This window comes from Pygocentrus nattereri, chromosome 1 (assembly GCF_015220715.1).
Source record: "Pygocentrus nattereri isolate fPygNat1 chromosome 1, fPygNat1.pri, whole genome shotgun sequence".
NCBI classification, from domain to species: Eukaryota; Metazoa; Chordata; class Actinopteri; order Characiformes; family Serrasalmidae; genus Pygocentrus; species Pygocentrus nattereri.
In genome coordinates, this window is record NC_051211.1 from 30,793,304 (window position 1) to 30,820,920 (window position 27,617).

General features: G+C 37.2%; 1 protein-coding gene across 4 annotated transcripts in view; it reads left to right on the forward strand.

Annotated features, from left to right (window-relative positions):
- Positions 1-19,712, forward strand: part of syt1a (synaptotagmin Ia) — a 393,465-nt gene extending 373,753 nt beyond the window's left edge. For 3 of the 4 annotated variants that reach the window (XM_017709110.2, XM_017709112.2, XM_017709113.2), the window contains 4 exons: positions 1,498-1,665; positions 6,081-6,198; positions 14,582-14,715; positions 18,958-19,712. In XM_017709110.2, the coding sequence (XP_017564599.1) occupies positions 1,498-1,665; positions 6,081-6,198; positions 14,582-14,715; positions 18,958-19,164 (627 nt within the window). In that variant the 3' untranslated portion in view covers positions 19,165-19,712. The remainder of the gene's footprint in view (positions 1-1,497; positions 1,666-6,080; positions 6,199-14,581; positions 14,716-18,957) is intronic. The other variant, XM_017709111.2, reaches the window with a different exon arrangement.
- Positions 19,713-27,617: the final 7,905 nt, after the last annotated feature.

Here is a 27,617-nt window from a genome sequence, read left to right on the forward strand (position 1 = left end):
GTGGTTGATACAAGGACAAAGCTGAAGGTGTGATTAATGCACAATATCAACACATATACAATGCACATTTATGGCATATATTGCATCTATTGCAAAATAGATTGTAATCTCAGAGTGAAACCCTGGTTAAACAAAGGTAAATAAAAAATAAATGAATAGAGCATGCACACACACTTTGTGAAACTCTGGAAATGAGCTCTTCTCTCTTTTCCATGAATACTGATGTGGGATGATTTTTCTTTGATTGCGTTCAGCCTAGTGTCAAACTGGTCCGGTCTTAAGGTCATTTTCTCTGACTCCTACTGCCAGTTTGCAATCACTTTCATTTGATTGTACCTACTATGACCATGATTAGACCAAATGAGACAAGTTTTAGCTTGGAAAAAAAGCCCTGTGGCTCAGCATTTTGTTTTAGTGGAATTCACTCTGATGAAAAATTGTATATTGCAAATTTCTGGTAGAGATGAAATTTGGTTTGCTTTGCAAAAGTTTCATTTTTCTTAACCCTTTATTACATGGTGTTGCCTCAGGTTAACAAACTGACTTTCTTCAATTTTCAATGGCATGATGAATTAATGACAATGAAAGGGTTAATATCAAAGGGCAAAAGCCCATAAAAAACTAGTACTTGGTCACATAATCTCCTGGTGAGCTTTTTAAACCCCCTTTTTGGCATGGCGCAGTTCATGAAGGACATGCTTCTGCATTCTGATTAAAAGCTTTCGAAAACTATTTCTATGAAATAAAACTATTATGTGTTTTTTTTAGCATTTATGGTATTTGTGTAGTTCTGATTTGTACCAAATATTTATAAAAAAAAAAATTGTGTCTTTAGTGATGCTCTGTTTTTTCCATTGCCACACAATGTTGCCTCAAGGCAACCTACTCCAAAAGAGCCCGCCACACACTTAATTAAAAATGGTTTAATCAGTTATATTTTGTGCAAATTAATACATTTTTTCCAGACATTGCTCTCATAACACTAAGAATAACTATGGTGACCTCTGACACACAACTTCACATCATGGACTCTTTGGAGCAGAGCTGAAGCTCCAAAATGGAGGAAATGCTATATATACACTTTAAATACATGCTATAAATACACTTTTCCCAATCCTACTATAAATAAATGCATTAAAGAGAGGTGGTATAGAATGCAGTGAGACAGGTGGCTGGATTAAAAAGTATAGCGGTCATTATAATTATCTCTGCTTGTCTGATTTTACTGTTTGTGTGTTAGCCAGTTTGCTATCTGCACCAAAATTAATGGTTTTCTTCATCAATCTTCCAGCGTATCATGGATGCCTTGCAAGGCAATGCACATTGCAATTTCCCATTTGTTGTTACCACACAATAGTGTTTGGGTTATCAGAAGTCCAGCATAAACAATAAAGTAATACAGTAAGGACAAGACAGAAGGTGCAAAACATGAGGAGATTATGAGCACCATGTATGCAACATATAATGACATAATAATCTGCCCTCTGCTGCACACAGGTTCCTTACACAGAGCTGGGAGGAAAAACCCTGGTGATGACGGTGTATGACTTTGACCGTTTCTCTAAACATGACGCCATTGGAGATGTCAAGGTCCCCATGAACAAGGTGGACTTTAGTCATGTGACCGAGGAGTGGCGGGACCTCCAGAGTGCTGAGAAAGAAGAAGTAAGAATTAAGTATTACTGAACATTAATACATGCTACATGTCTCAAACACCTTTTAAAGGAGTAGGCTCAAATAAGTCAACATAGATATCAATAAATGGAAGACAGTAACCAGTGATTAGCATCATGATATATTGTGGCTATAGTCATTTATTCACTGCTAGCAACATAAGCATTTCTGACTAAGCTGTTCCTTTAAATAAGACACAGATAATGGTCCCTTTCTAATGGCTAAAATCAGTCAAAAGATATTGCCTAGTTGCACCAACTTAACATTTAACACCATCATTCTTTATCAAACACCAACCTTCTCCAAACAAGCATTTACCAGCCAACACCATCATTTTCTACCATACACCATCAATCTCCACCAAACCACTAGAAAGTCCCACGAAGAGCTCTCAACATTATGAGCCAGAGGAGCTGAGGGCAATCCATCTCCAGTGGAAATGTCATTTAGTCATCTGTCCATGCCACACTCCTATTAATAAAAGTGTGACTTCCCAAGCACTGGTTCAGGAGATTCAATTTTCATGGTAAATGTCATGGTGTACAGCATTTAGGCTGTGGTTGTCAGGGGAAAGTTGTTTTTGTGGAATGGTCGCTTTATGTAAAGGTTAATTATAACTCTGCTGGTGGGCAGAGCTGAAGGGCATCCACATGTTGGGAAAGGCCATGCCTAGTCCGTATTCTTCTCTAGTTCTCTAGGCCTGGGTTCACTGGGAATCACCCATAACACTTGAGAAAAATGAAGTACATTGTCAATACAAAGAATATTTTCATGCTATTCTCTCAGACAAAGTTGTTGTCTTACAGTAAATTGCCTTCAAACACATACAACATTTGGGGATACTTAGCTTTTGAAAGACACATTAAATGAGTAGGTCAACCAAACAGGCAAACATAGCTAAAAATAAATACAACATACTAACAAGCAAGCATCATGTAATTTTATATCTTAATAAATGGCGACGTTTCACTTTATTTCACTCTTAGCAACATGTATGACTGAACAGTCTCTTTAAAAAGGCCAGTGTTTGTTACAGTTACAGATACTATCATTTATCCATGATACATTCCAGAGCACTCAAGAGAATATTGCCTGGTCAAACCAACCTATACATTCACAAATAACAAACACCATCATTCTCCAACAAATGCCAACATTCTCCGAACACCATCATTCTCAAGCAAACACCAACACTCTCCAACGAACACCATCATTCTCCAACAAATATGAACATCCTCCAACAAACACCATCATTCTCCACTAAAGATCATTCTACAGTACCATCATTTTACAATGAATATGATTCTCCAGAAAACGTCATTCTCCAACAAGCACCATGTTCAAACATTATTCTCCATAAACACCATTATTCTTCAGCAAACACCATCAGTCTCCACAAAGCACCATTAACCAATAAACTAAAACCTTTCAAAAAAAAAGTTTTGAAAAAAAATTACCTTTAACTAACGTTAGCATGTCAGTATTTATAAACCTTCTTTATTACACTAAATGGAGCTTCCATTGCTTGTATTATGTATTCGCATAAGGCATGCTGAGTACTGTAGAGAGAGATCATTGATGAATGAACATGTAAAAAAGACACAGAGTGCTGTTACAATGCTGTGCCAAATATAACATTAATTTAAATGTTCAAACAATTCAAATACATTTAAACATTACTTACCCACCCATGATAAGGATGCATATTGCAAGAAAAAATATAGGGATGTAACCAAATTTTTTTAAGGGTCTAAATGAAAAAAGAAAAAATATAAAGTATAATTTTTACTCAAGTAAAAGAACAAGTGTTCAGTTTCAATAATATTCAAGTAAAGTACAAATCTGGTGGCGTACATGAGTATACATAGAAAAACTCCACTAGAAATGCTCTTTTCACTGCTCTTGGAATGAACCTCTACACTCTTGAGTCCCACAGGACATTCAAAAAAAAGACTAATCTCTATTTTTGGGATTTGGTGACACGGCTCAGATCCTTCCACTTGTTCCAAACAAGTCACCTTTCTAGTGTCACTCAAGTTACGAACTTACAAGGTCACCAGAGTCTCTGTGATTTGATAAAGAGGGAAGGAGCAGCTAGCAATATTTTCTGAAACTCGGCTCCTCTGGAGTTGTTTCTTTTCCTTGTGCTGCTGTTACTGTGCCTGTTTTTAAAAATGATGAGAAAAGTATGCGGAAGAGCGAGGAAAGTAATCAGAGCACGGTTGAACTCCTGTGTACTCGGTTTTTGCACAAAACTAATTAAGTGTTTTTGAAATGAGATTATTATGTGAGAATAATTGGATGATTTCGTGCTGCTGCTGTTGGATTTGTGCATTCCAGCACAGCATCTGAGCGAGCTTATTTACTCAGAAGAATTCCGCTAATTGAGCCATAAACGTTGTTTTTTTTAATGTGTTGATGACCTTTTAATGGGTGGAAAATTGATTGTTTGGAAGATTGCATGAATCATTTCAAACTACAGCCAAAACTTTAACCTTTAGTTTTGCCCTGTTTATTAGCTCACTGCATGCCTCTTTCATGCATACTATAGGACATGCCATATGAAACATGCTTAGCATCCATCTTGCCACGACACGTACATGTGTGCACATATGAAATGCAATTACACGGCGTCAATCACAAATGCCCTCATATAAGCACAGTACTGAACCTATTGTGGAGTGTAAAACATGGACAATATAACAGAGCGCAAGGACAACATATATTTTGCCAAGCGCTTGAAAGTCCTTGTAGCCTATATTTCTTTGGCTTTCATTATGAGTGCATCCAAAGATCTGTAACCATAAGTCTATAGAATAGAATAGAGTAAAATAGAAAAATAGAATTCAATACAGCATAATAGAATAGGTTAAAATAGAATAGAATACAAGTGAATAGAATGCAGTGGATAGACATAATAGAACATAATAGAATGACCAGACCAAAATAGAAAATAGCTAAATAGAATAGAATAGAATAGAATAGAATAGAATAGAATAGAATAGAGAAAGGTATGATAGAAAATACAACGGAATAGTATAAAACAACATAATAGAATGAAATAGAGCAGAGGAGAATAGAATAGAATAGAATAGAATAGAATAGAATAGAATAGAATAGAATAGAAATACTAACTAAATTAAGTTTGCAACTCCCAAAGTGTGATGCCTGCCATTAAAGATAAAAATAAAGACTAAAAAACAAATAATAAGACTTTATTTACTAATGAACAAATAAAATAAAAGTCTAAATATATAAAGAGGTTTCACTATACATAGGAACATTTTGGTTGCAAGGTCAAGGACAATAGGTGCAATTCTGAATCAAAGAAAGGCAAGAAAGTATAGTACATCATGTCTAATAGTGGCAATAAAGCTAAATAAACAGTCTGAGTAGACAACCATAGCTTCTGTGTTCTGTCTCCCTGTATGTTGTCGCTTTACACTTTCAATTAAATCTATTCATTTAGCAGACACTCCTATTAAGTGCTGTCTGCAGTCCCCCTAGTGGCCATTCTGTGGAATATAAAACGTTTTAATTAATATAGTCAAATAACAAGGACATTAACTCGGACACTGATTAAGAAGATTAACGCAGACAATGTTGGCTCTATATGTGTGACTCTGTGTGGAGCTGCTAGTGAATAATGAGGGCTAGAAGGGTAGGAGTGAGGACTAATTACAGTGTTCTTAAAAATATTGTACAAATAAAACAATGAAAACTTAACAATTACTGCGCTTTATAAAAACACTTTTATAAATGTTGACTTGCTTGCATGCCTATGAAGATGAAAATCCACTTTGCGTCTGGTTCTGTAAATCATAGACATTTCCATCAAAATATTTTCCATCACTGTTGTTCAAGAAAAAATAGCTCAGCTAAAAGACTCAAAAAATGCAGAAATTGCATTTAATGGCTATGCAAACAGTGAGAGGTGTCGAACTACAGAATCCCTGGAGAATTCATGATCCACATTCTTAAAAAAGGCTATTCTTTAGTAAAGGCAATGTTTATATATAGAACCAAACCAAATGGTTCTTTTTATGTGTAACATTATAATGATGCTACGGTTGCCTCTGCAAAATTATGATGTTCAGTTATCATGTTCTCTTTTGCTCAAATTCTTTTTGTTCTTCTTTTTCATTTTCTTTTTATTCCTTATCATTATTTTCCTCTTTTAAGGCCTCATTGTTATGCATCTCCATCCGCTTTTTATGTTCAGAACCTTTAAAAATGTTTTGTATAGCAACAAAAAGGGTTCCACTACCTATTACAGTTCTAGACCTTTAACGGTTTGATATAGAACCCTTTTTGCTACAAGAGTCTTATCATAGCATGACTGTAGTGAATCATCTTGATCTTGATCTTGCATATGCTGAGCCTTCTATGTCCATCATCTCCTACAGCAAGAGAAGCTTGGAGACATTTGTTTCTCTCTTCGCTACGTGCCTACTGCTGGAAAACTGACCGTAGTTATCCTGGAGGCTAAGAACCTGAAGAAGATGGATGTGGGAGGCCTGTCAGGTAAGAAAAGATTACAAAGTGAAAGGATCTCTCCTAGTGCTCATCACAACCATGATAGTTTTATTTGTCACGTTCGCTTGCATTTGTTTGGGGAAACGGACAAAACAGAACACCAGTTTGGACCCTTCAGGGTTAAAACAGAAAATTCACCAACCAGGATGAATTCCCCATGGTAACTAGGCGGATATAACCACGAGAGCTCTCCTATTGGTTAGGACTACAGGAGCTGGACTGAAGACAGATTAACAAGCATCAAAATTAGGTAGTGACAGTGGATTACATTTTGATTGGCAATGGACAGGACTAATTTTGTGTAAAAAAGTCACACCAGTTCCTCTGGAAGCCTGAGATAAGTCACTGACTGAATACGTCGTAATCTAACCAGGTTTCACTCAGTGGTTAGACATGGAAAACAGCAGTGGCAGCTCTATGACAGGGTTCTTTACTAATACAGTCACAGTACAACAGTTACATACAAGTTCAAAAATATGTTATTGTTTGTTACAAGCTTCAGATACAATATATGGAATGTCTTAGCAAATGTCAGTTATCTAGAATGACCAAAAATGTTCACAGGCTTAGTGCTAACATACTATGAGAAATCCCATAGAGACACTAGCAGTAGCAATATAATAGAGGTGTCTCATTTTTGACAGAATTTTGACATATGTGGCTTGAACAGAAGGCCCAGCTCCAACAGTCACTGTTTGCCACTGCAGAATAGAAATAGGAAAAAATACATTAAATACGGCAACAAATAGCGTCTTCAGTATGAAAACCGAGCATACAGAATATATTTGCAGCAGTATAGATCAGACAAGATATGGCTGTAAAATGTGCAAAATTCAGTCCTGCAGAAAATACACAAACATGCAAGAAGAGTCCTGTGTAGAGCTGGTTAGTGAGTGTGCTGACTAGGCGTTCACTACTTAGAAGCATTTTCCAAAGGGTGACCAGGGAAGGAAGGGTACAGTGATCACCACATGCTTCTTCATCTTGGGCATTTTTCAATCCACAGGTTTAAGGAGGATAAGACAGTGCCTTATAGAACTTATAAATAAGCTTATTTTATGTATTACACATGCAAAAATTAATTATTAAGATACTGCTTTACTACTACAACACACTGAAGACTTTTTCTTTCAATTGCTCACAGACAGCTTGTATGATCTCCACAGAAAAGCACTGGCAATAGAATGGGTTACTCTGGAGCAGCATGCTCAGTACCAAGCTCTGGCTAGAATGGTATAAAGCCCTAAAAGGTATAAAGGCTGTGGAGCTGCATTCTCTGGAGTGATGGAGCTTCATCCAGTACCTTTGGGATGAGTTGGAGTGGAATTTCTGTGAGATCCAGAACTGATCATCCAACAACAGTACCCAACCTCACTTATGCTTTTGCACAATCAAATCTTCACAGCAGCGTTCCAACATCTAGTGTGAAGCCTAGGGAGACGAGCTCCTTATTAATAAATTTGATTTAAAAAGCAAACTTAAAAGCTTTTGCGCACATCATTTCTGTCAAACTTAACTTCCCTCATTCTTCATCTTTTGCAGGTTTGATCTGATTTTCTGCTTGGCTTGTTGTGATTGTAGCTTTTGGCTGTTGTGAAACGCAATGTGTTCTAATGCAGTTTGTCAAAGTTTGATGGGTACAAGTTCTCACATTTTTACAAGAAGTGTGAGCATCCGGGCATGAACATGTCAAAAAGTGGTTTAACATTTGCAACTCCAATTTTACTTGTTATTTTGTAGGGCGTTTTATTCAATGTCATGGGTTACTGGTCCTTTGTAATAGGGTCTGCAAAATACATTTTTGATGGCTAGGGCCAGACATTAGTTTTAGTATTATTTCATAGCAGTGACTCACTGTAGCCTGTGCTACTATCCAGACCACATACAAACACACAGTGCATTTAATCTGCTTCCAGCCGATTCTGAGAGTCAAAATGTCATGATTTCTACCCTGCCTCTAAAACATCGTTTCATTTTTTTCACATTGATTGTCATACTGCAGTCAGTGGATATGTAAGCTACGTCAAGCATTTTTGTTCAACAGAACAGAGAGTAGTAAACGTATCCCAAGAATATATGTGTAGGATAGATCTGGATTTTATACAGTGATAGGATTCTACCTTGTAAAATGCCAACCCAGCTGAGTCTCCCCATGGAATCCCTTAGCATCGCTAGGCTAAGCTGTTCATACACTATCAGTCGGCTCTGATAAGCCTTTCTGATGGAGTTGTAGGGGAGCAGATAGGTTGGGGGAAGCATTAGTGAAGCAGGTTCAGATTTGGACATATCTCCAAGAGCTGTCTAAGCTAGATGGCTGTGCTTTGACGTTTTGCTAAAGCTAGCATTGGTACCTCACTCTTGCTGGCTATCAGAGAGCTGGCTAAAGTGGTTTCCATCCAACCATTCAAGGTAATTCAAATCCATCTGAACTGAATGCATGACATGACTGGAAAGGGGAAAGTCTCTGGCTGAACCTTCATGGGGACTTTTTTTCAGCCTGGTTGACTAAACATGAATTTAAAAAGTCCATTTTCAAAGCAGGCCTGAGACTCACCCTGGAAATCATTTTTTTTCATTTTATGTGCTTTTTTCAAAGCCTCCATGAAAATGGCATCGCTAATGGTGCAACGTGTAATTGTGGTTGTGGGTGTGTTATTGTCCCAAAGGGAGAGAGAGACTTCAAAGCATGCCCAAAGAGCTGTCACATGGCTGGAACAATAGGCCTGCATATATCATGCCAATAATTAGTGACTATCTTCATCATGACTCAGAACCAAGGGAGAATAACTCATCGGCAGCCTATAATTTATTCCTTTCTTCGCTCGAACCCTGTTTACCCTGACTAATCGCTCACTGGTGCAACTCAAAGACAAGACATGGGCTCTTTCAATTAGAATACATGTAATTAGAACAGTTTCTACAGGAGGTCATCAGGGCCTTGATTTTGACAACCTTCTTGAGCCATCCTGTCACTTTCAAAGCACAATTTTTTTTTTTTTTTTGCTTTTTAAAAACATTCACCAAGTGTTATTTACATTTTGTTTGCTTCTTTTGTTTTACACTAGACTTATTAGGCTAATGTAGCTAACTACATCGTCAAGTTGTCAAATCATAGACTTGCTTATATTACATGACATTTATATACTGCCTATGAAAAGTGAACTTCATGGTGGTAAAACATGTGGTTTTAGTCTCACAGGAGATGAAAGAGAAATTTTTAAATGAGTCCAATGATTTGTGAATGCAGAGCTTAAAGAATAAGGCAATAGCTGAACATTGTCCGACGAACATCAAGCCTGTCGTTAGCACATGGATGTAACATAAGTTAGCATAGCTGAAACGTCCTGCCAAAAATCTCCAGTTAAGCATGTTAGATGTGTGTTGTGTGAGCAGATAAACATAACTGCTGGGAATGGAAAAATAGTTACGCTAAAACAGTCTGCTGTAGCTTTAGAAGACATCACTGGGCTAGAGATAAATGAATACATCGGGTTGGCAGTGGCTGTATGTGGCATCCACCATTCACAGTTCAAATCAAATCAAATCAAATTTATTTGTATAGCACTTTTTACAACGAATGTTGTCATAAAGCAGCTTTATAGAATTTCGGAAAAGACAAAGTTTTAACAGTACTGTAAGAATGTACAACCCCCCCCAGTGGGCAAGCCAGGGGCAACAGTGGCAAGGAAAACTCCCTCAGAACTGAGGAAGAAACCTTGGGAGGAACCAGGCTCACCAGGGGGGTGACCCATCCTCCTCTGGTCAAACTACCTACAAGTGATTATACTACTAATATTAATAGCAGTAATATTGGTATTAGGAATAGCTAGGAGTCTATGAGAACATCAGTGTAGGGTGCGCAGCTAGTCCAAGGCAGGTGGTGGCAGCTGGGGCATGGGCAGCAGTTCTGAAGATACAGCAGAGTATATGATGTCAAAAGAATTGTCAGTTTGGGAAAGTCAAGCCATCAGTTTTGAATTTGAGCTAAACTGAAGAAATTGGGGTGGGTTTTAGAGGGGGTTAAATGAGGCTGTTTTCACACCTAGTCCACACCAAATTTTGGGAGTTTGTAACTTTGTGTCTTTTTTATGTGGTTCAGTTGGTTTCACATTGCAACAGCTAAAGTAAGTGTATGATTATTGGTCAGAGCAAGTTCATAAGTATTTAAGGGCTCTGTTACTGTCACTATACCACGTTATGAACCTCAAAACTCAAACTTTTGCATGAAAATAGAGACACTTATGAACACAATATGAATGTCTGTTCAGATGTAAGACAGGCAAATTATGTTGACAGTACCATGAGAATTATGTGAGAACCATGGTTCTGTTGTTTGGTGCAGACTGGCGCATCCACACCTGTTAAAATGAACCAAATTAAATAAAATGTTTGATAAGTCTGCAACAAACAAGGTAGGCGTGAAAGCTGCCTTAAGCTGGTACATAACCTTTACGTTATGTGATGTTTCTTTAAACCTTTAAAAGGTTCTTCACATGCACACATCTCTTTTTTAAACACCAGTAAATGGTTCTTCTGTGGCATCACACAAAGAACCCTTGTTTACAGCAGAGCACAGAAAAGCATAGAAGATAACAGTACAAACTGTTCCAGGATCTGCACATTTACCTTGAGAAAGTTGATGCTTGTGGCTCCAGTTTTACAGCATTTGGATTTTTGTTATTTCTTGTAGACATTTTCTGCTGAAAAGGGTCAGGGTCTGACCTAAAAACGAGTGTCTGAACTGTCGCCAACAGACTTTTGAAGTGCCGTTTTTTGCTGTTTCCTCTGCGTGAGGGTAGACTGTCACAGATTTCATAAACAGCCCGAAATATCTGTCTGCCTGTTGCCAGGCAACTGCTTAAAAATCAAAAAATTTACTGCAAAATCCTGCATCTCTCTTTAATTCAATTACCTATCTGCCCTCCACAGAAGTACCAGTGTATTTTTTTCCTCATTATATAGCCCACCATGGTAATAACAAAAATTAGTACATAGTATATAACAGTGTATTGTAATATTTTTACTACATTTTATTTTATTTATATAGCATGAGGCTTACAAAATTATGCACGACAAGACAACAGCAATAACATAACGTATGTTAGCATAATAAAAGTGTACAAATAAACAGACATACAGTAGGAAAGACCTATGAAAAATACAGTATGCAGACTGCTAACAGTGCAGCTACATAGTTCCCATATGGCACAGCAACATTATGCTAATGTACAGAGAAATGGTATGCGTTTTACTGGTATTTCACCAGATGCAGTGTCAGTCTTGTTCAACAGGAGGCAGTGTGTGCTATCATTTCAAAATCAGAGCTTGATGCACATCACACCAAAAAACAGCCAGAGTTTTAACTTACACAACATGGACCACAAATAGTGCTTCACTTTCATAAAGGAGCTCTGAATTTAGAATTCAATGAAAACTAAATTCACTGCTTAACATTAAGGTTGTTTTACATCCAATATTATGTAGAGTTGAATATAGAGCTCTGAGTTCAACACACCTTTTACTTTCTTTGTTTCTCTCTCTATCCCTTTATCTCCCTCTTTTCTCTCTCCCTCTTCTCTCTCTCTCTCTCTCTCTCTTTTTTCTTTCCATTTCTCTGTATTCCTCTCTCTCTCTCTCTCTCTCTCTCTCTCTCTCTCTCTCTGTAGATAAAGAGTGTTTTGATCTGTGGAAATATGATGCCAGAAAAATGCCAGAGATATATTTTATTATTTTTACTATTATTTTTATCTGCTCCACAGCAAATTACAGAAAGGAATGAGTGACAGGTTGGGAAGATAGCAAGAGGAACCAACAGTGTGTGTGTGTGTGTGTGTGTGTGTGTGTGTGTGTGTGTGTGTGTGTGTGTGTGTGTGTGTGTGTGTGTGTGCACATGAAATCAACATCAACAGAGAAAAAATGAAAAAAGCAATAAATTTGCCAGTGAATGAAAACATGTAGAAACTTGATAAAGCAAAGCTGCATATTTCATTCCTGACAGAACAAAGTGATGTTCGACCCATAAGGCCATCGTGTCAGAAATGTTAAATCAGTGGTTTTAAGTGCACAAACCACCACCACCACTCCACTTCCAGCTCTATTCAGCATGTCTAAGCACCACATCACCCAGCATCAGCAGGATTAAGCCTAGTCCTGATTACACAGGATTCTTTGAAGTAAATCAGATGAGTAGGCTACTGAATAACTGCTGCTAAAAATCCACTTTAACACATATAAAGGAAAGAAGCAAGACTTTATCTTTTGTGATTAAAATATATATTTTAGTATCTGTATATCTGTATTATTAATATGTATATTATCTGTTTAATAATTATTACTGCAAGGGAGTACACATTAAAACATTAAAAAGTCTTCAACAGAAACAAAGTATTCTGTGTTTTCATAATAGTAGGACATTAAATACTTTTATTCTTTTAAATTCTTTTATGTTTTTGTATGTGCACAGCTGGATGAAAAGTGTGTTGTGTATTGGAGTAATGGGTGAAAGTGAAGAGTGAAGAGGAGCACTCTGCGAGTGATAGAGAGAGAGAGAAAGAGTGCAGTGATGAAGCGAAGATAGTAAAAGATGAAAAGGAGCCATGTGTTAATGCTTCTGATGGACTCCAGCGCAGTGAGGGTGTGAGGGAGATTCTCTTTTAGATAGAGCTGAGCCCATTCACACACACACACACACACACACACACACACACACACACACACACAAACACACACACACACGCATACACCATTATGGCCACTCACAATGATAAAGTGATAGTTCAGCAAAACATTTACACTCCCTTCAACTTTACTGCAAGTGTAGTTAGACATGTTTGATGTATGAAGTTTGTTTCTTTAGTTTATACTAGAATTATGAGGCTAATGTAAGTAACAAGAAATGGAAGATTATTAGCAGGTTAACATGTTAACATCATGTTGACTATCTAGATAAAAAGCATGTCACTTAGCCAAATGCAGTAGTAGCTCTATTTTGAAACTTCAAGTCTGTTTAAGATTACTGAACAACTTGACACAGTTAAGACACAGGTGAATGGAAGGTCACTGTATGTTTCAGTTGAAGGTCTAAAATGTACACTTTTCTGGTCAGATAGTTTAGTGCATTAGGATAGGTCAGTGGAGAGAGAGAGGCTTTTATCTTTTTTAAGACCCCTGGGGCTTTTCTGGACTCTAACAAACTTTTCCCATTTTTTCTTTTATTTTCATGTTTGAATCCTGGCTCTTTCCCTGTAACCTCATGTGTCAGGGTGTTTTAATGGGCTTTCTGCCTCTCAGCTCTTTTTGCTGAACTAAAGCTTTCCATCTTTGTTCTTTGTAAATGCTTTTTTGGTGGAAATGCAAATCTTTTTAATGTTAACATCTGCGCACATCTGTACATGCTGGCGTTCCGCAGCTGCTCCAACAGAACATGTACAGATTAATCTCCTGATTGGTTTGGCTGTTTTAAATTTGTGCTTGTACATGGTTAATGAGATTAAATTTGCTCACTGTGCACATTTACTAGAGAGAGAGAGAGCAAGAGAGAGAGAGAGAGAGAGAGAGAGAGAGAGAGAGAGAGAGAGAGAGAGAGAGAGAGAGAGAGCAAGAGAGAGAGAGAGAGAGAGAGCAAGAGAGAGAGAGAGAGAGAGAGAGAGAGAGAATGTACCCTTTAAAAAATACAGCAAATTTACTTGCGATTTCCACACAAATAAAAAATGCACAACAATAGTAAAGGCCAAAACTGAATATATGTTATTCACATTTACACATTTCAGTCCAATAAATTAAATAAATTTTTTTTCAGTGTATACTCACTGGCCACTTTACTAGAAACCCCTACTTTCTATTTCCAGTCAACAGCTGATTTATTAGAAACACCTACCTTGTGCTTCCTCTCACTGGCCAATTTATCAGAAACACCTACCTTGTGCCTCCACTCACTAGCCACTGTATCAGAAACAACTGCCTAGTGCTTCCTCTCACTAGCCACTTTATTAGGAACACCAACCTTGCGCTTCCACTCACTGGCCACTATATCAGAAACAACTGCTTAGTGCTTCCTCTCACTGGCCACTTCATTAGAAACACATACCTGCTTCCACACATGATGTAGGTGTACAGTTATAGACTGTAGTCCATCTCTTGCTGCAGTTTATTAGCCCCCATCTACACCATTTATCATTGGTCAGTTTCTGACCACAGGGCTGCTGTCATCCAGATATTATTTTGATAGTGGATCATTCTCAGTACAGCAGTGACACTGACATGGTACTAGTCATGGAAGTGTGTGTGTGGTGCTGTACACAAACAAACTATCTCTACACAAACAGAACCGTTCCTTTAATGTTGTCCTTGCCTGTCTTTTGTTTCCTCATAGATCCATATGTGAAGATTCACCTGATGCAGAACGGAAAGCGTCTGAAGAAGAAAAAGACGACAATCAAAAAGAACACCCTCAACCCCTATTACAATGAATCTTTCAGTTTCGAAGTGCCATTTGAACAAATCCAGGTAAACACAGCACTCTTGTTTGTTTCTAGTGATGCGATTAAGCAGCTTTTACACTTTAAATGTGCTAAATGTGATCATGCCCTACGGGGTGCCTTTTTAGAAAATGTTGCAAAGAGTGTAATTTTAAAAAGGAAAGTAGACGTACTGCAAAAGGAGCAAATTGCTCCAAATTGATTCTGCGTTTCATGGTTCAGGACGTTCTCTCTGTGGGTCCTGCTTTTCAATTCAGAGCTCGACTGCTAATCAGAATATCCAAGGCTCAACTCATTACACTGAGCCGAGTCTCTTTCAAAAGCCAAGATAACCCCCAGCCCTCTGGAACTTCTTCATAAGCCCACATAACATTAACAAAACCGTGGCTGCGTTTGAAATGGCATACTGTGTACTATTCATCATAGAAGGATACAGTGTAGTATCAAGTATGAGACCAAAGTTGAGCTACAGGGGCGCGACTAGATGTTTTGTTTTCATTACATGGTGATATGAGATAGTTTGACTGAATAATAAGCAGTGTGACTCGACACATGAGACTCAAAAGCTGAGCTATACGGATATTTAAGTTGAGAGCCACTTTGTTAATTTACTGTTTCAACCACGTTATCCATGTAGTAAGTTAACTTTATTAAATAGATAAAGTGAACAAACCCACCACAAAGACCAGAAGTCAGAACTGATGGGGCTTCAGTGTTACACCGCTTGCAGCGACAGGACAAATGATTTAGTTCATGTCATCTATATATCAATATAGGACTGAATCCCAGGCTGGTAAATTGTTCAGAGCGAACCAGGCAGTTGCATTCTCTGGAAATGACCATGTTGCATTTTGGGATGCAATATATTACAGAGATAGCTCTGTCCACGTATCAGAATGTTTGGCCAGAGCAGTACGTCACCCAGGTATTTGGTGTACTAGAGAAATAAATGTTGGTCACATACTGCATACTACTTACTACATCTTTTCACAATCAGTATGTGAAAAATATTTGTTAGGCTATTTCCACCACAGCCTGTATCCCCCCACCACCCACCCACACAATCAGAAATCCTTATTAAGAGAAAGCTAAAGATGAGCAACCTAGCCTAACCAGAAAGCATGAGAAAAACTGAGCTGTCTCTCCATTGTCTTGTCCATCCATTCATCCATTTGGTGGACAGTAACTAAGTAAATGTAATTAGTTACTGTACTTAAGTAGTTTTTTTGTGTATCTGTACTTTACTTAAGAATTTCCATGTTGGGCGACTTTTTACTTTCACTCCACTACATTTCAGAGTCAAATATCTTACTTTTTACTCCACTACACTTTGAGAAATCTGTCGTTCCTTTTGGTTTTTGTGTGTATAAAAACACAACATGTCAAAACAAAAGAAGTGCAAAGCCAGAGCACCAATCAGGGCACAGCGGTCACTTTGTTCTGAGCTTGTTTTGACCTGTTGGTCATACCGACTGAGTGCAGCACACTGTTCAACGTCAGTGCAGCAGCGTAAAAATTTGGGAACATATACGTCTACCTAAATGATGAACTAACCTAACTTTGTATGAATTCAGAAAAAAAGAAACATGCCAGTCACAGCTGCATATGTGTACATAATTCTATATTGTGTTCTATTTACACAAACACTTTCATTTTATTGTAAATTTTTGTTTAAAGTTTTGGTTAGTTTATGTTGATGAGCAGAGACCTACAGATCAATACAGTAAAGGAAAACTCATTTGTGATCCTGCATTTAAAGCAAGATTTTATTCAACTTGTAACTAAGTTACAAAGTAATCTTAAACTGAAACTTTGCTTGTGTGTAAAAAGTGATTTCAGAGCCACTCGGTTCTCCCTGATGGAAACTGTTTACCTTCAGTGTTTTGTGTTTATTATCATTTTAATAGACGTCAGCGTCACTAATTAATGACGTTCTATTAAAAGACTGGTTTACCAAGAGAGACGCTGGAGGATTTTCACCTAAAATGAGTTCATGAAGCGAGTCTTGTTATAAAAATGATAACAGGACATCAGAGCTATAATTAATCTTTTAGTACTTTTACTTTCAATACTTTACATTTGAAGGCAAATACTTTTGTACTTTTTACTCAAGTTGAGTTCTAGAGTAAGGACTTATACTTTTACTGGAGTAGTATTTCACCTTGGGTATCTCTACTTTAACTCAAGTACATGATTTGTGTACTTCGTCCATTTCTGCCATTTGCTAATTTAGCCAGCAATGTCAACATTCCCTGGAAGCACGTCCAACAGTAAAGTGCATAAGAACCTTAGCTTCTTTAGGACATCTCCATATCACTGTTATCCTGAGAAAACCTCATATTTCCAGAATGGTAACTTTACAGGAGAGGGAAAAAAACTACTTCACTTCTAATGTAAGCCAAAGGAACCAGATGGTTTTCTCCGTATTATGGGCCATTTCTTTTGGTCCATTCTTCATGAAACTTATACACAATGTAAAAGGCAACAGGCATTTTCAAATTATGTCAAAAACTGAAAAACAACAAAAATGGAGATACGAGTTTTTCTTCTGACAGCAGTGATATATAGGTTGTATGCTATTAGTGAGCCTGCATTATGTAGAACACCATCATATTCTCACAGTCCAAAGAAAACATGCATCTCCAAAATAGTACCTTGACAGAAGACAAAAACATTCTTAACTTTTAAAGTTCATGTAAATAGGTTTTATCCCAGGTGATATTGGAGCAGATTGGTCCATTCATCATTAAATGTTTACACAATTGAAAACAGTCGCTGTGTTCAAATAATGTGGAAAAATAAAAATCAACAAAAATGGCAATATATGTTTTAGTTTTTTTTGACACTGATAATATGTACAGCCTGTTTCACTCATTTCTCTTCACTCATGCTGTTGAGTTCTGCTTCATTGATATAACCAGGAGTGTTGAACTGAGGCATGCCAATACCGCATGCTCACCTGAATGTTAGGCCACACATAGACAGATCTCAGATATGTCTGAGTAGCAATTTTTAAGCCATGTTTAATTATATTTCTATTTTTTTTATTCACACTTTGCTGGATGTTTAATATAACATTCAATTTTAGCATCATACAAATTTTTTATGTTTTACATGCTGTTCCCAGGGACGTTAACAAACCTGACTCAACTCTTCAGCTCATTAAAAAATTTTAATTTTAGGTCTTTGAAAACACTTAGCACTGCAGTCTGACAGCCTTATTCTAAAAAATAGTCTCATCCACACCAGCAGACACATCTTTAAGCAATTATGCTATTAGTTGCATAAATAGTCACATGATGAATTACATCTGATAATATTCAGATTGTATCAAGGTTTGATTATAATCCAGAATAGTGAAATATACAGTGTATAATAAAAACAGTACACCAAATATTTATTATTATTATTATTAATAGCAGTAGCAGTAGTAGTATTAGTAGTAATCTCAATGGGCCTCATTCACCAATATCTTCATAAATTTATTCTGTGTTTAAACCGCAGAATTGTTCAGACCTTCGTGATTTTGACTGTCTGTAGATTCTGTTCTTACCTACGAACAAATCCCATATAAGAAAACATTAGTGAATGTCTGGATTTTCATGACACTATGTAAATGGGTTTTATAAAGAACGGTTGGTGGAGAGTTGGTGATTGAGGCCCATTGTGTATGGAAACATTAAAATACACAAGCATTATAAAAAATAGATTTTTTAAATAATTAATATTATTATAATCAACTCTAACTCTTCCACAATTAATGGAGTTCTGTTACCACATTCATTATATTCAGATATTCAGATGCATCAATTCACAGTTTCCTTCTCTTTTTGTTGTTGAAAAAAACTCAAGAATTTCACCTTGGCCAAAAAAATGCATACACACTTTACCATCATACTGCCCAAGGAACAACAAAGCAAAGAGTTTAGTGAATATTATCAAAATTCTAAAATCGATACTTTTGATTAATTGATTTCAGATCAATGTATGTTTTATTTTTGGCCAAAATTTGAGCACATTCTTTGTTAAATGTTATTACAAATGATAATGATCAATTATAACATTTCTCAAATATATGTAGTCCAATCAGCACCTTCAGATCAATGCGTCACCATGCCATTGATGCCTTTGTTTGGTTTTATGTTCAAAAATAGCTTGTGAGTTTTATGTTGTCTAAGAAAAGTAATTAACATTATCCCAAAATTGCCACATTACAAATTGATAAATATTTTCAACTCTAACCACCATATCTCTGATTTTCCCCCTACAGAAAGTTCAAATTGTTATAACTGTTCTGGACTATGACAAGATCGGCAAGAATGATGCCATTGGAAAAGTGTTTGTGGGGCTGAACAGCACAGGAACGGAGCTTCGCCATTGGTCGGATATGCTGGCCAATCCACGGAGACCCATCGCCCAGTGGCATGTCCTCAAGCCCGAGGAGGAAGTGGACGCCCAATTGGCCGTTAAGAAATAAAGAAATCCCCCCAAGCCCTGCCTACATAGTGCTCCTAACCCAGTGTGTACATACCTCAGTGATTATATGGATCCTTCACACCCTCTAAATCTTCTCTTGTCTGACAAAATGCCTTCTTTTATAATAGTTATTGGTATTTTGATTGCCCCCTCAATATACACTCACATAAACACACACAGAGTTGAAAGTTGTGTTTCTATGTGCGTTTCTCTATGTCCCTTTCCCCTCCTCTGTTTGTTCTGACCATCATCCATCCATCACCTTTAACCCCAGACCAAAATGCCCCCTTCTTTTAAGCAATATGATCTTGTGTAGATAGCGCATGAATGGAAAAAGTGTACCACAAGGTGTATATATCAGTATGCAGACAAAAATGATTTCTAGTTTTTGTGTTTATATGTTGTTACCCGTTTCCTAATCTGTGTACATGTTGATGTTTTTAATAAGATGTTCTATTTTAAATTATGTAAATGCAGATATAGAAGAGCCAATATTATATATATATATGAACAGGATTTAAGAATTCTACCTTATTGCATTCCAGTAAAATATATATTTATGAATATATATATATATATATATATATATATATATATATATATATATATATATATATATATATATATATATATATATAATATATACATAATGAATTCCAACCTGCAAGATGCGAGTTGAGGGGTACTCACATTTCAAAGGACAATTTTAGGCTTCATGTTTACTTGAAGAACCATTAAAAAATTAGATATGTTGAAAAATACAAAGAGAAACCCGTATGAAAATGTCATATATATTGTAATATATTCCCTCTGTATTGTAAATATTTTGAGCATATTCCACAATATAAACAATATATGGTGGAATACATTGCAGCATGTTGCCATATATATTGCAACATATTGTATATATTCCACACCTTAAGATGAATATATTGTAATATATATTGCAATATATTGTGTGTATTCCACAATATGAACTCAACATGGAATATATGTGGAATATTATAATATACTGCACTGTGTCACAATGTATATTCCATATATGTATTTCAACCTATTGTTAGAATTACACAATGTAAACTCTATATATGATGGAATATATTGCAATATGTTACTATATATATATATATATATATATATATATATATATATATATAGTTCAATATATTGTGTATTCTCCACAATATAAACTCAATATATTGTGATATATTTTCAGTATATTTCATTTTCTTATGGGTAAACATAGGCCATTAACTGCTATGGTTCATTGGGATAAATATGCAGCTGGAAATTATACAAGCACATGATTTCTTAAAGACTTTTTGTACTAATTTATCAAGCTGAGGACCTATGCTTGGACCATGATATTCAGAGGAATTTTTACTTGATGCAAACCAATCAGCCTTTCTTTCCTTTCAGCTCGTTTCAACCCAAAAGAACCTTCTACTGTTTAACTCTTAGCAAAATTGGTCCTTAGTTTCAGGCCCCCCCCTCCCTCCGCTGCACTTTTACCTTCTTAAATCCTTTTATTTGAACCTTTCCCACCCTTTTTTTAACCAACTGTCACTCTCTTATAGCCCCTCTGGAATCTGACAACATGTAAAAATGAGTCACAAGCTGTAGCCATTGTATCCTTAAAGCTTGATTAACAGCTTGACCTTTTGATCTTTCATTGACTTTTTACTTTCAGTAGCCTTGTAGGTGGACTTCTTTAGTTCAGAATTTGATGCGCAGTCTTCAGAATGGACTCTAGCTTTAAAAGAAATATTGTTTTTGGGTTTTTTTTTTTAGATTAAGTCAATGTTGGAATATTTTTGGTAATTGCATGATTTTTTTAACTGATCTTTGCTAAAGGCTTTGGGTGTCGGCGAATTTTACTCACACTGGGGGTATGTGTCCGTTTCAGAAAAAACCCCTCTGCCTTCAAGTAAGAATGGAAAAAAACTCAAAAGTTATGCGCATGTCAATGGCTAAAGTATAACTTTGACGCTGGTTTGTTATCCAGGCAGGTCAGTATTTAATACTGAACCTGAAGAAAGAGAGACAAGCTTTTAAACACTGCCATTTTTTTCAGGGAGGTAAAGAAATGTATAACAAATCTCTCCTCATGCACACGTTACTTAGACAGTGGCTGTAGCTTTGGTTCGCTGAGAACTCAAATGTCCTTTGGCCACGATGGTGCCCTAAAATAGCAGTCTTTGCTTTCCGTTGCCTTCTTGCAGTGACAATAGTGCTAGCCATGCTTTTACTGCCAGTCTTTTTTCTGCTGTGGCTACTGTTTTGCACTGTAATTTTGGAAACAACAATGGCTTACTGAAAAAAATAGCCTTCTTTGGATTACAGCAACAATGACTTAGGCTACGTTCACATTACAAGCATCTTTATTGGCCATTTCTCAGATACAGTCCTTTGTTCAAATTTGTCACGATTGTGAGGGAGGGAGTCTACAAAACTGTAGACTTCTAGCAGCATTATATATTTATAAATTCATATTTTAAGAGTTGTCCCCATCATCTTTGTTGTCTATGGAAGCTGATTACAGTTTTTTTTTATTAAAATGCTTGAAATTAATATAAACGCTGGCTAACAGTAACTAATTGTTGTACCTTGCATTGATAGGAGTGTGGTCCACTAGTTATTTAAGTGTAACTATCTGTGGAAGCTAGCATTAGCTAGTCCTGTGTGGTTTAATTTTATCGTTGTGTTTATATGCATGCAGATTACAGATTATTTCAGTAAACAGCAGTCTTTTGAAATTAATTATAGCTAATGGTAGCCTACCTTTTGTTGTTAGCAGAATGGCCCACTAGCTACAGATAATGTTCAAAGCTAATGATAGCCATATTTGATCATTTTATCATTCTTTGTGCATGCTGACTCTAAACTTTAGTAAACCACAATGTCTTGAAACTAATTTAGACACTCACCAACATTAACTGATATTAGCTTACCCTGATAGCAGATCGGCTTGCTATTTAGCTAAATGTAACTGTGTAAAAGTAATAGACCTGTGTTAGTTAACCATGTGTTAACATTATCTGTGCTGCTGAATGCAATTGCAATTTTTTTGTAATTAATATAAGCAAAAGCTTATAGGAACTAATGTTAGCTTCGTTTACCCTGACAATTAGCTGCTAATTAGCCAAGTGTAGCGCACATAGCTACAGCAACTCTGTTTGCATTTGAATGTTTAAACTTCACCACCACACACTTCCTTGCAATTGCATCATACATGTACGGTGCAGATACAAAGCTCAGGAGGTGGAAGTCAACAATAAGGAAAAATGAAGGGAATTGCAGGGCTGTAGTGATAAAATGAAGCTAGCACAAGCCTTCACAGCAAAGAATACTTTCTCTGGAATGTCCTCAAATATAAAACGAGGACATTTGCAAGGTGAGACTAGCCAGTCTTCAGAACTTGTAATGTGAACGTAGCCTTTCATTTCTTCCAGGACACCAGGTTAGAGAAAGGAACTATTAGCGCTATTAGCCAAGAAATAGCCATGGTGGGCCTGTTTCTTGCGGCCACGTTTAAGCATCTTGAATAGTAACCGTAAGAGTTAATGGTCTGCACAGGTGATAACATTAGTCCATAATGTCCTTTAGTACGGGTCTGACAAGAGGACGAAGCAACAAAGAAAATGTTTTACTCCATTTAAACCATGACTCTTATCTTGGAGGAACCTCTTGTATACTAGATGCTAGCTTCAGGAGGAGTTTCTAAATGTTTTTCAATGTTCTTGTGTAGGTGATAGCACTGTTATATTTAAAAAAAAAAAAACTATTCGTCATTCCATAGAAGTCTCTAACGACTGCTTCGTGTATCACTGTGACTGCCGTGTGTGCTTAGAAACGTAGAGTTTTATCAATAGGTAGCAACCAGTTTGTTCTGTAGTGATTGTCGTGCAGCCATTTCCCCTGCCTACATACCAAGACCGATAAGAGTGGAAAGAGAGAAGTTGTATGTATAGCATCATGGGTTTCTGACCATTTTGGGTCAAGTCGGAGATTCTCAAATAAAGCGAGAAGATTTAGGTCGTTTCACACAGCGTTTCGTTGAGCACTGTGCAATACTTCTATGTTCATCCCCATAGTGTTAAAGTGGGTGGAGCTGCCCTGAGAAGAAGAATAATAATAATTACTCAAAAACAAAAAAAAATCAACAAAAAAAAACAATAAGGGTTATCCTTATCCAGTTAGATGTACTATGATGTAATTAGCACACAGCACATGTAGATTCTGTGTAATATCGGAGCTCAACATCTACAAACGTGTTTATAAAGGCTTCCTCCCTTTTTCCTTTTCCCAAACCCTTTTGTTATTCCACACACAGATCCAGCCATTCAATATTATGGATTTAACTCATGTAGGATGTGCCGAATTATTCAAATATAAATATATATATATAAATATATATATAAAGATATAACCTTCCTCCCCTCCAAAAATGTGTGTATATATTTTTATATTTGTCCTGATATACTTTCTTCATTATTATCGAGGTCACCATGGATACTATACGGAGAATTGTACGTTGTTACGGAAACCCATCTGTTGCAGTATCAGTATGGATTGACGATTTTGTTATTGTCGCTTTTAATTATGTTCACCGCTAACATCTGGTTATTGTTCCTTTTAGTGCCCTCTGGAGAATCATTTTATATTTAGTATGATGAAACTCAGAATGTACAGTGTGGACTGTGTGTTTTTGTTTTTATTATTATAATTTCTTTTTTGTTCTTGCTTCTATTGTGGGACCAAGTTATAGTTGGCACTTTCATTTCAATGTCGCAATAAATATTGACTCACACCTTTTTTCAATCATATCGATTTGATTATGATTTTAGAACCCCTGTCGGGAAGAACCTAGAAAGAAGAATCCACCCCAAACATATTAAACCGTAAACATATTACAACAAATGTAACCGCAGCTGTAGGTACGATAATTCCTATTTTAATCGTTTATACTATCGATATCTAATCATTTAGGATAAGGTTGTTTATAAAACAAAGCGCAGTTTTTTGTAGAGTGACTCTACAGCCTTCACTAATGCATCACTGGGGTGTGACTGTAATTTCTATACCGTTTCACAAAGAGTGTAGAAGTTGACACAGTAAGAGGCAGCACTGCTTTGTGCACTTCAGAGGTTTGTAAAGTAGCCCAAGAAAAAGCCATTTCTAGCCCTGCAAAGCAATGCCGACTTTTACTGCAGCTTACCAAAGCATGCAAAGCTGCTCAATTAAAGGAATACTCCAGCACTTTTTGACCTAACCTCTGTCAGGAGCATTGGTAGTGTATGGACGATTAACACAAACAGCCATTTTGAAATGTTTCCCTGTGTTTATTAAAGAGCTGAAAACTTACTGACACTAAATTCACTAATAAGACAATGGGCAGTTGCCAAATGTATTTTTGTAGAATACTTTCAAAGTTACTTATAAAATAAGTTGTTAAGCTGTGTAATTTGTTCTTTCAGAGATGGCACTAGTCATTTTGCAGGAATTACTGTATATATGGGTGGAGCTTTCACAGGCAATGCAACCAATGCAGCAGATAGAGATTAAGTTCAAAAAGCACTTAAGTATTCCTTTAAGACCACACAACACTCACCCTGATCCTGCTATCACACTAAAAGGATAAAAGAAAACAACCCAATGACTCGCTCTGTGACAAAGAACTCCTCCAATTCTTTCCAACCAGTGAACTGAAAGCCACACTTAACCTTTCGAGGAGAAGCTGTGTATAGAATTAGAATCTGATGCTGTAGAAAGATCCCAGTTGCCTTTGTGTATATCAACTGCCTGCTTGAGTATTTTTGTGTGTGGAAAAAAAATTTCTCTGTAATCTTGTAGAACTGTTTGGAGTGTTTTTTTCCTGCCATAAGGCCCCGCGGCGGCCAACGGTTATATTGCTGTGTATACCTTCATTTTTGACGAGGTGTTTTACAATTTCGTTTGACTTTGTGTAGTGATTCACTCTGTGAAGTTTCTGACTGTTGTTATATAACTTCATATACACAAATGTTCAATAAAATGTTTTATTTCCTGTTGATACAGAACAGATTCTGGGGTACAGTGGTGTTTTTTCCCTTAAATCTACAGCATTATGTGTTTATATTTTCTATCTTTCCTTTTTCTTTCTTTTTGTCATAAGAAAACCAATGTGTATAGTCCAGGGGTCAGCATACTTCTGATCCAGCCAATCAGAGACTTCTGAAAAAGGTAATTGGCTAAAGCAGAAAGCTGGCTAAACAACATGCTGGACATGTTGTTTAGCCAGGGGTGCCCAAACTTTTGCATATGAATATATGACTCACAAAAGTGAGTACACCGCTCACATTTCTGCAAATATTTTATTCTATCTTTTCATGGGACAACACTATAGAAATGAAACTTGTATATAAATAAAAAGTAGTCAGTGTACAGTTTGTATAGCAGTATAGATTTACTGTCCTCTGAAAAGAACACACAGCCATTCTAAATAGCTGGCAACCCAATGAGTACACCTCACAGTGAACATGTCCAAATTGTGCTCAAAGTGTCAATATTTTGTGTGACCACCATTATTATCTAACACTGCCTTAACCCTCTTGGGCATGGAATTCACCAGAGCTGAACAGGTTGCTACTGGAATCCTCTTCCACACCTCCATGATGGCATCATGGAGCTGGTGGATGTTAGACACTTTGCGCTCATCCTCCTTCCACTTGAGGATGCCCCACAGGTGCTCAACTGGGTTTAGGTCTGGAGACATACTTGGCCAGTCTATCCCCTTTACCTTCAGCAAGGCAGTTGTCATCTTAGAGGTGTGTTTGGGGTCATTATTGTGTTTCTGAGGGAGGGGATCATGCTCTGCTTCAGAATGTCACAGTACCTGTTGGAATTCATGTTTACCTCATTGAACCGGTGACAGCCCAGTGCCAGTGCCAGCAGCACTCCCCAGTGCCAGCAGCATTCATGCAGCTCCAGACCATGACGCTACCACCACCATGCCTTCTCAGTACTCCTTTCCAGGGCATCACCACACATGCTGGACACCATCTGAGCCAAACAAGTTTATCTTTGTCTCATCAGACTACAAGACATGGTTTCAGTAATCCATGCTGTAGGATTGCTTGTCTTCAAACCGTTTCCGAGCTTTCTTGTGCATCAGCTTCAGAAGAAGCTTCCTTCTGGGACGACGGCCATGCAGACCAAGTTGATGTATTGTGCGGCGTGTGGTCTGAGCACTGACAGGCTGACCTCCCACTTCTTCAACCTCTGCAGCAATGGCAGCACTCATGCATCTATTTTTGAAGCCAACCTTTGGATATGATGCTGAACACGTGGACTCTTTTTCTCTTTCAATTTCTTTGGTCGACCCTGATGAGGCCTGTTCCAAGTGGAACCTGTCCTGGATGCTGTATAACCTAGACCACCGTGCTATAGCTGACTTTCAGGGTGTTACCAGTTAATAATTTCAAACCCTCAGGATCCAGGGGACATAGTCTGTTGTCTGCAGCAGTGCAGTTTATTGCGCGCACGTCAAGCACGTCAAGCGCAAGACAACCAGCTAGTCCGTAAGACATTGGGCTAACACAATTATATAGCTGGACTGATGCCAAGAATAGGCACAGCTCACACAGGACAAGTAATAGGTGTGACAAACATGACCATATAGGGGGAACCACAGAAATAGACAGCTTAGAATACAAATGTCAACACATGCACACAGACACAGAATGTATATCACAGATATAGCACAATTCAAAACAATAAATTCCTTCAGCAGTCTTCTTATAGCCTAGGCCATCTATGTGGACAGCAACAATTCTATTTCTCACATCCTCTTTGCCATAAGGTGCCATGTTGAATATCCAGTAGCCAGTATGAGTGAATTGTACCCAAACCACCAAATTTAACAGCCCTGCTTCCCATTCACACCTGGAACCGTGTCACATGCCACCTAACAAGTCACATGACACCAGGGAGGGACAACACAATTGGGCACAATTTGGACATGTTCACTGTGAAGTGGACTCACTTATATATATATTAACATTACAGGAGAATGAGAAAAACTTATTTACTCCCATTTTGGGCCATTTAATAAATTGGACAGTTAATAAAAAAGCCTGAACATAATCATGGTTGTGAAGTCGAACATCAACACATTGGTCCGTTCATCAAAATGAAGTCATTGAAATGATGTCACAACTGTGAACACATTTACACATGAGCGCCCACTCATACCATAAATAAAGCTAGTGGCTCTGAAATGACTGATGATATGTAAATCATTTTGATTTGATTTATCTGATTTAATTTTAGATAGAGCAAATCACATGAAGCTTAACTTTTTTAATTTGCACATCAGCTTTATCTTTTTGCCATTAATTTATGCCCCTAAAACCAAAATGAATTGCTTACCAAAGCTAGTGCATCTGATCGTCCCTAGTTGACTGTGAAGACGCC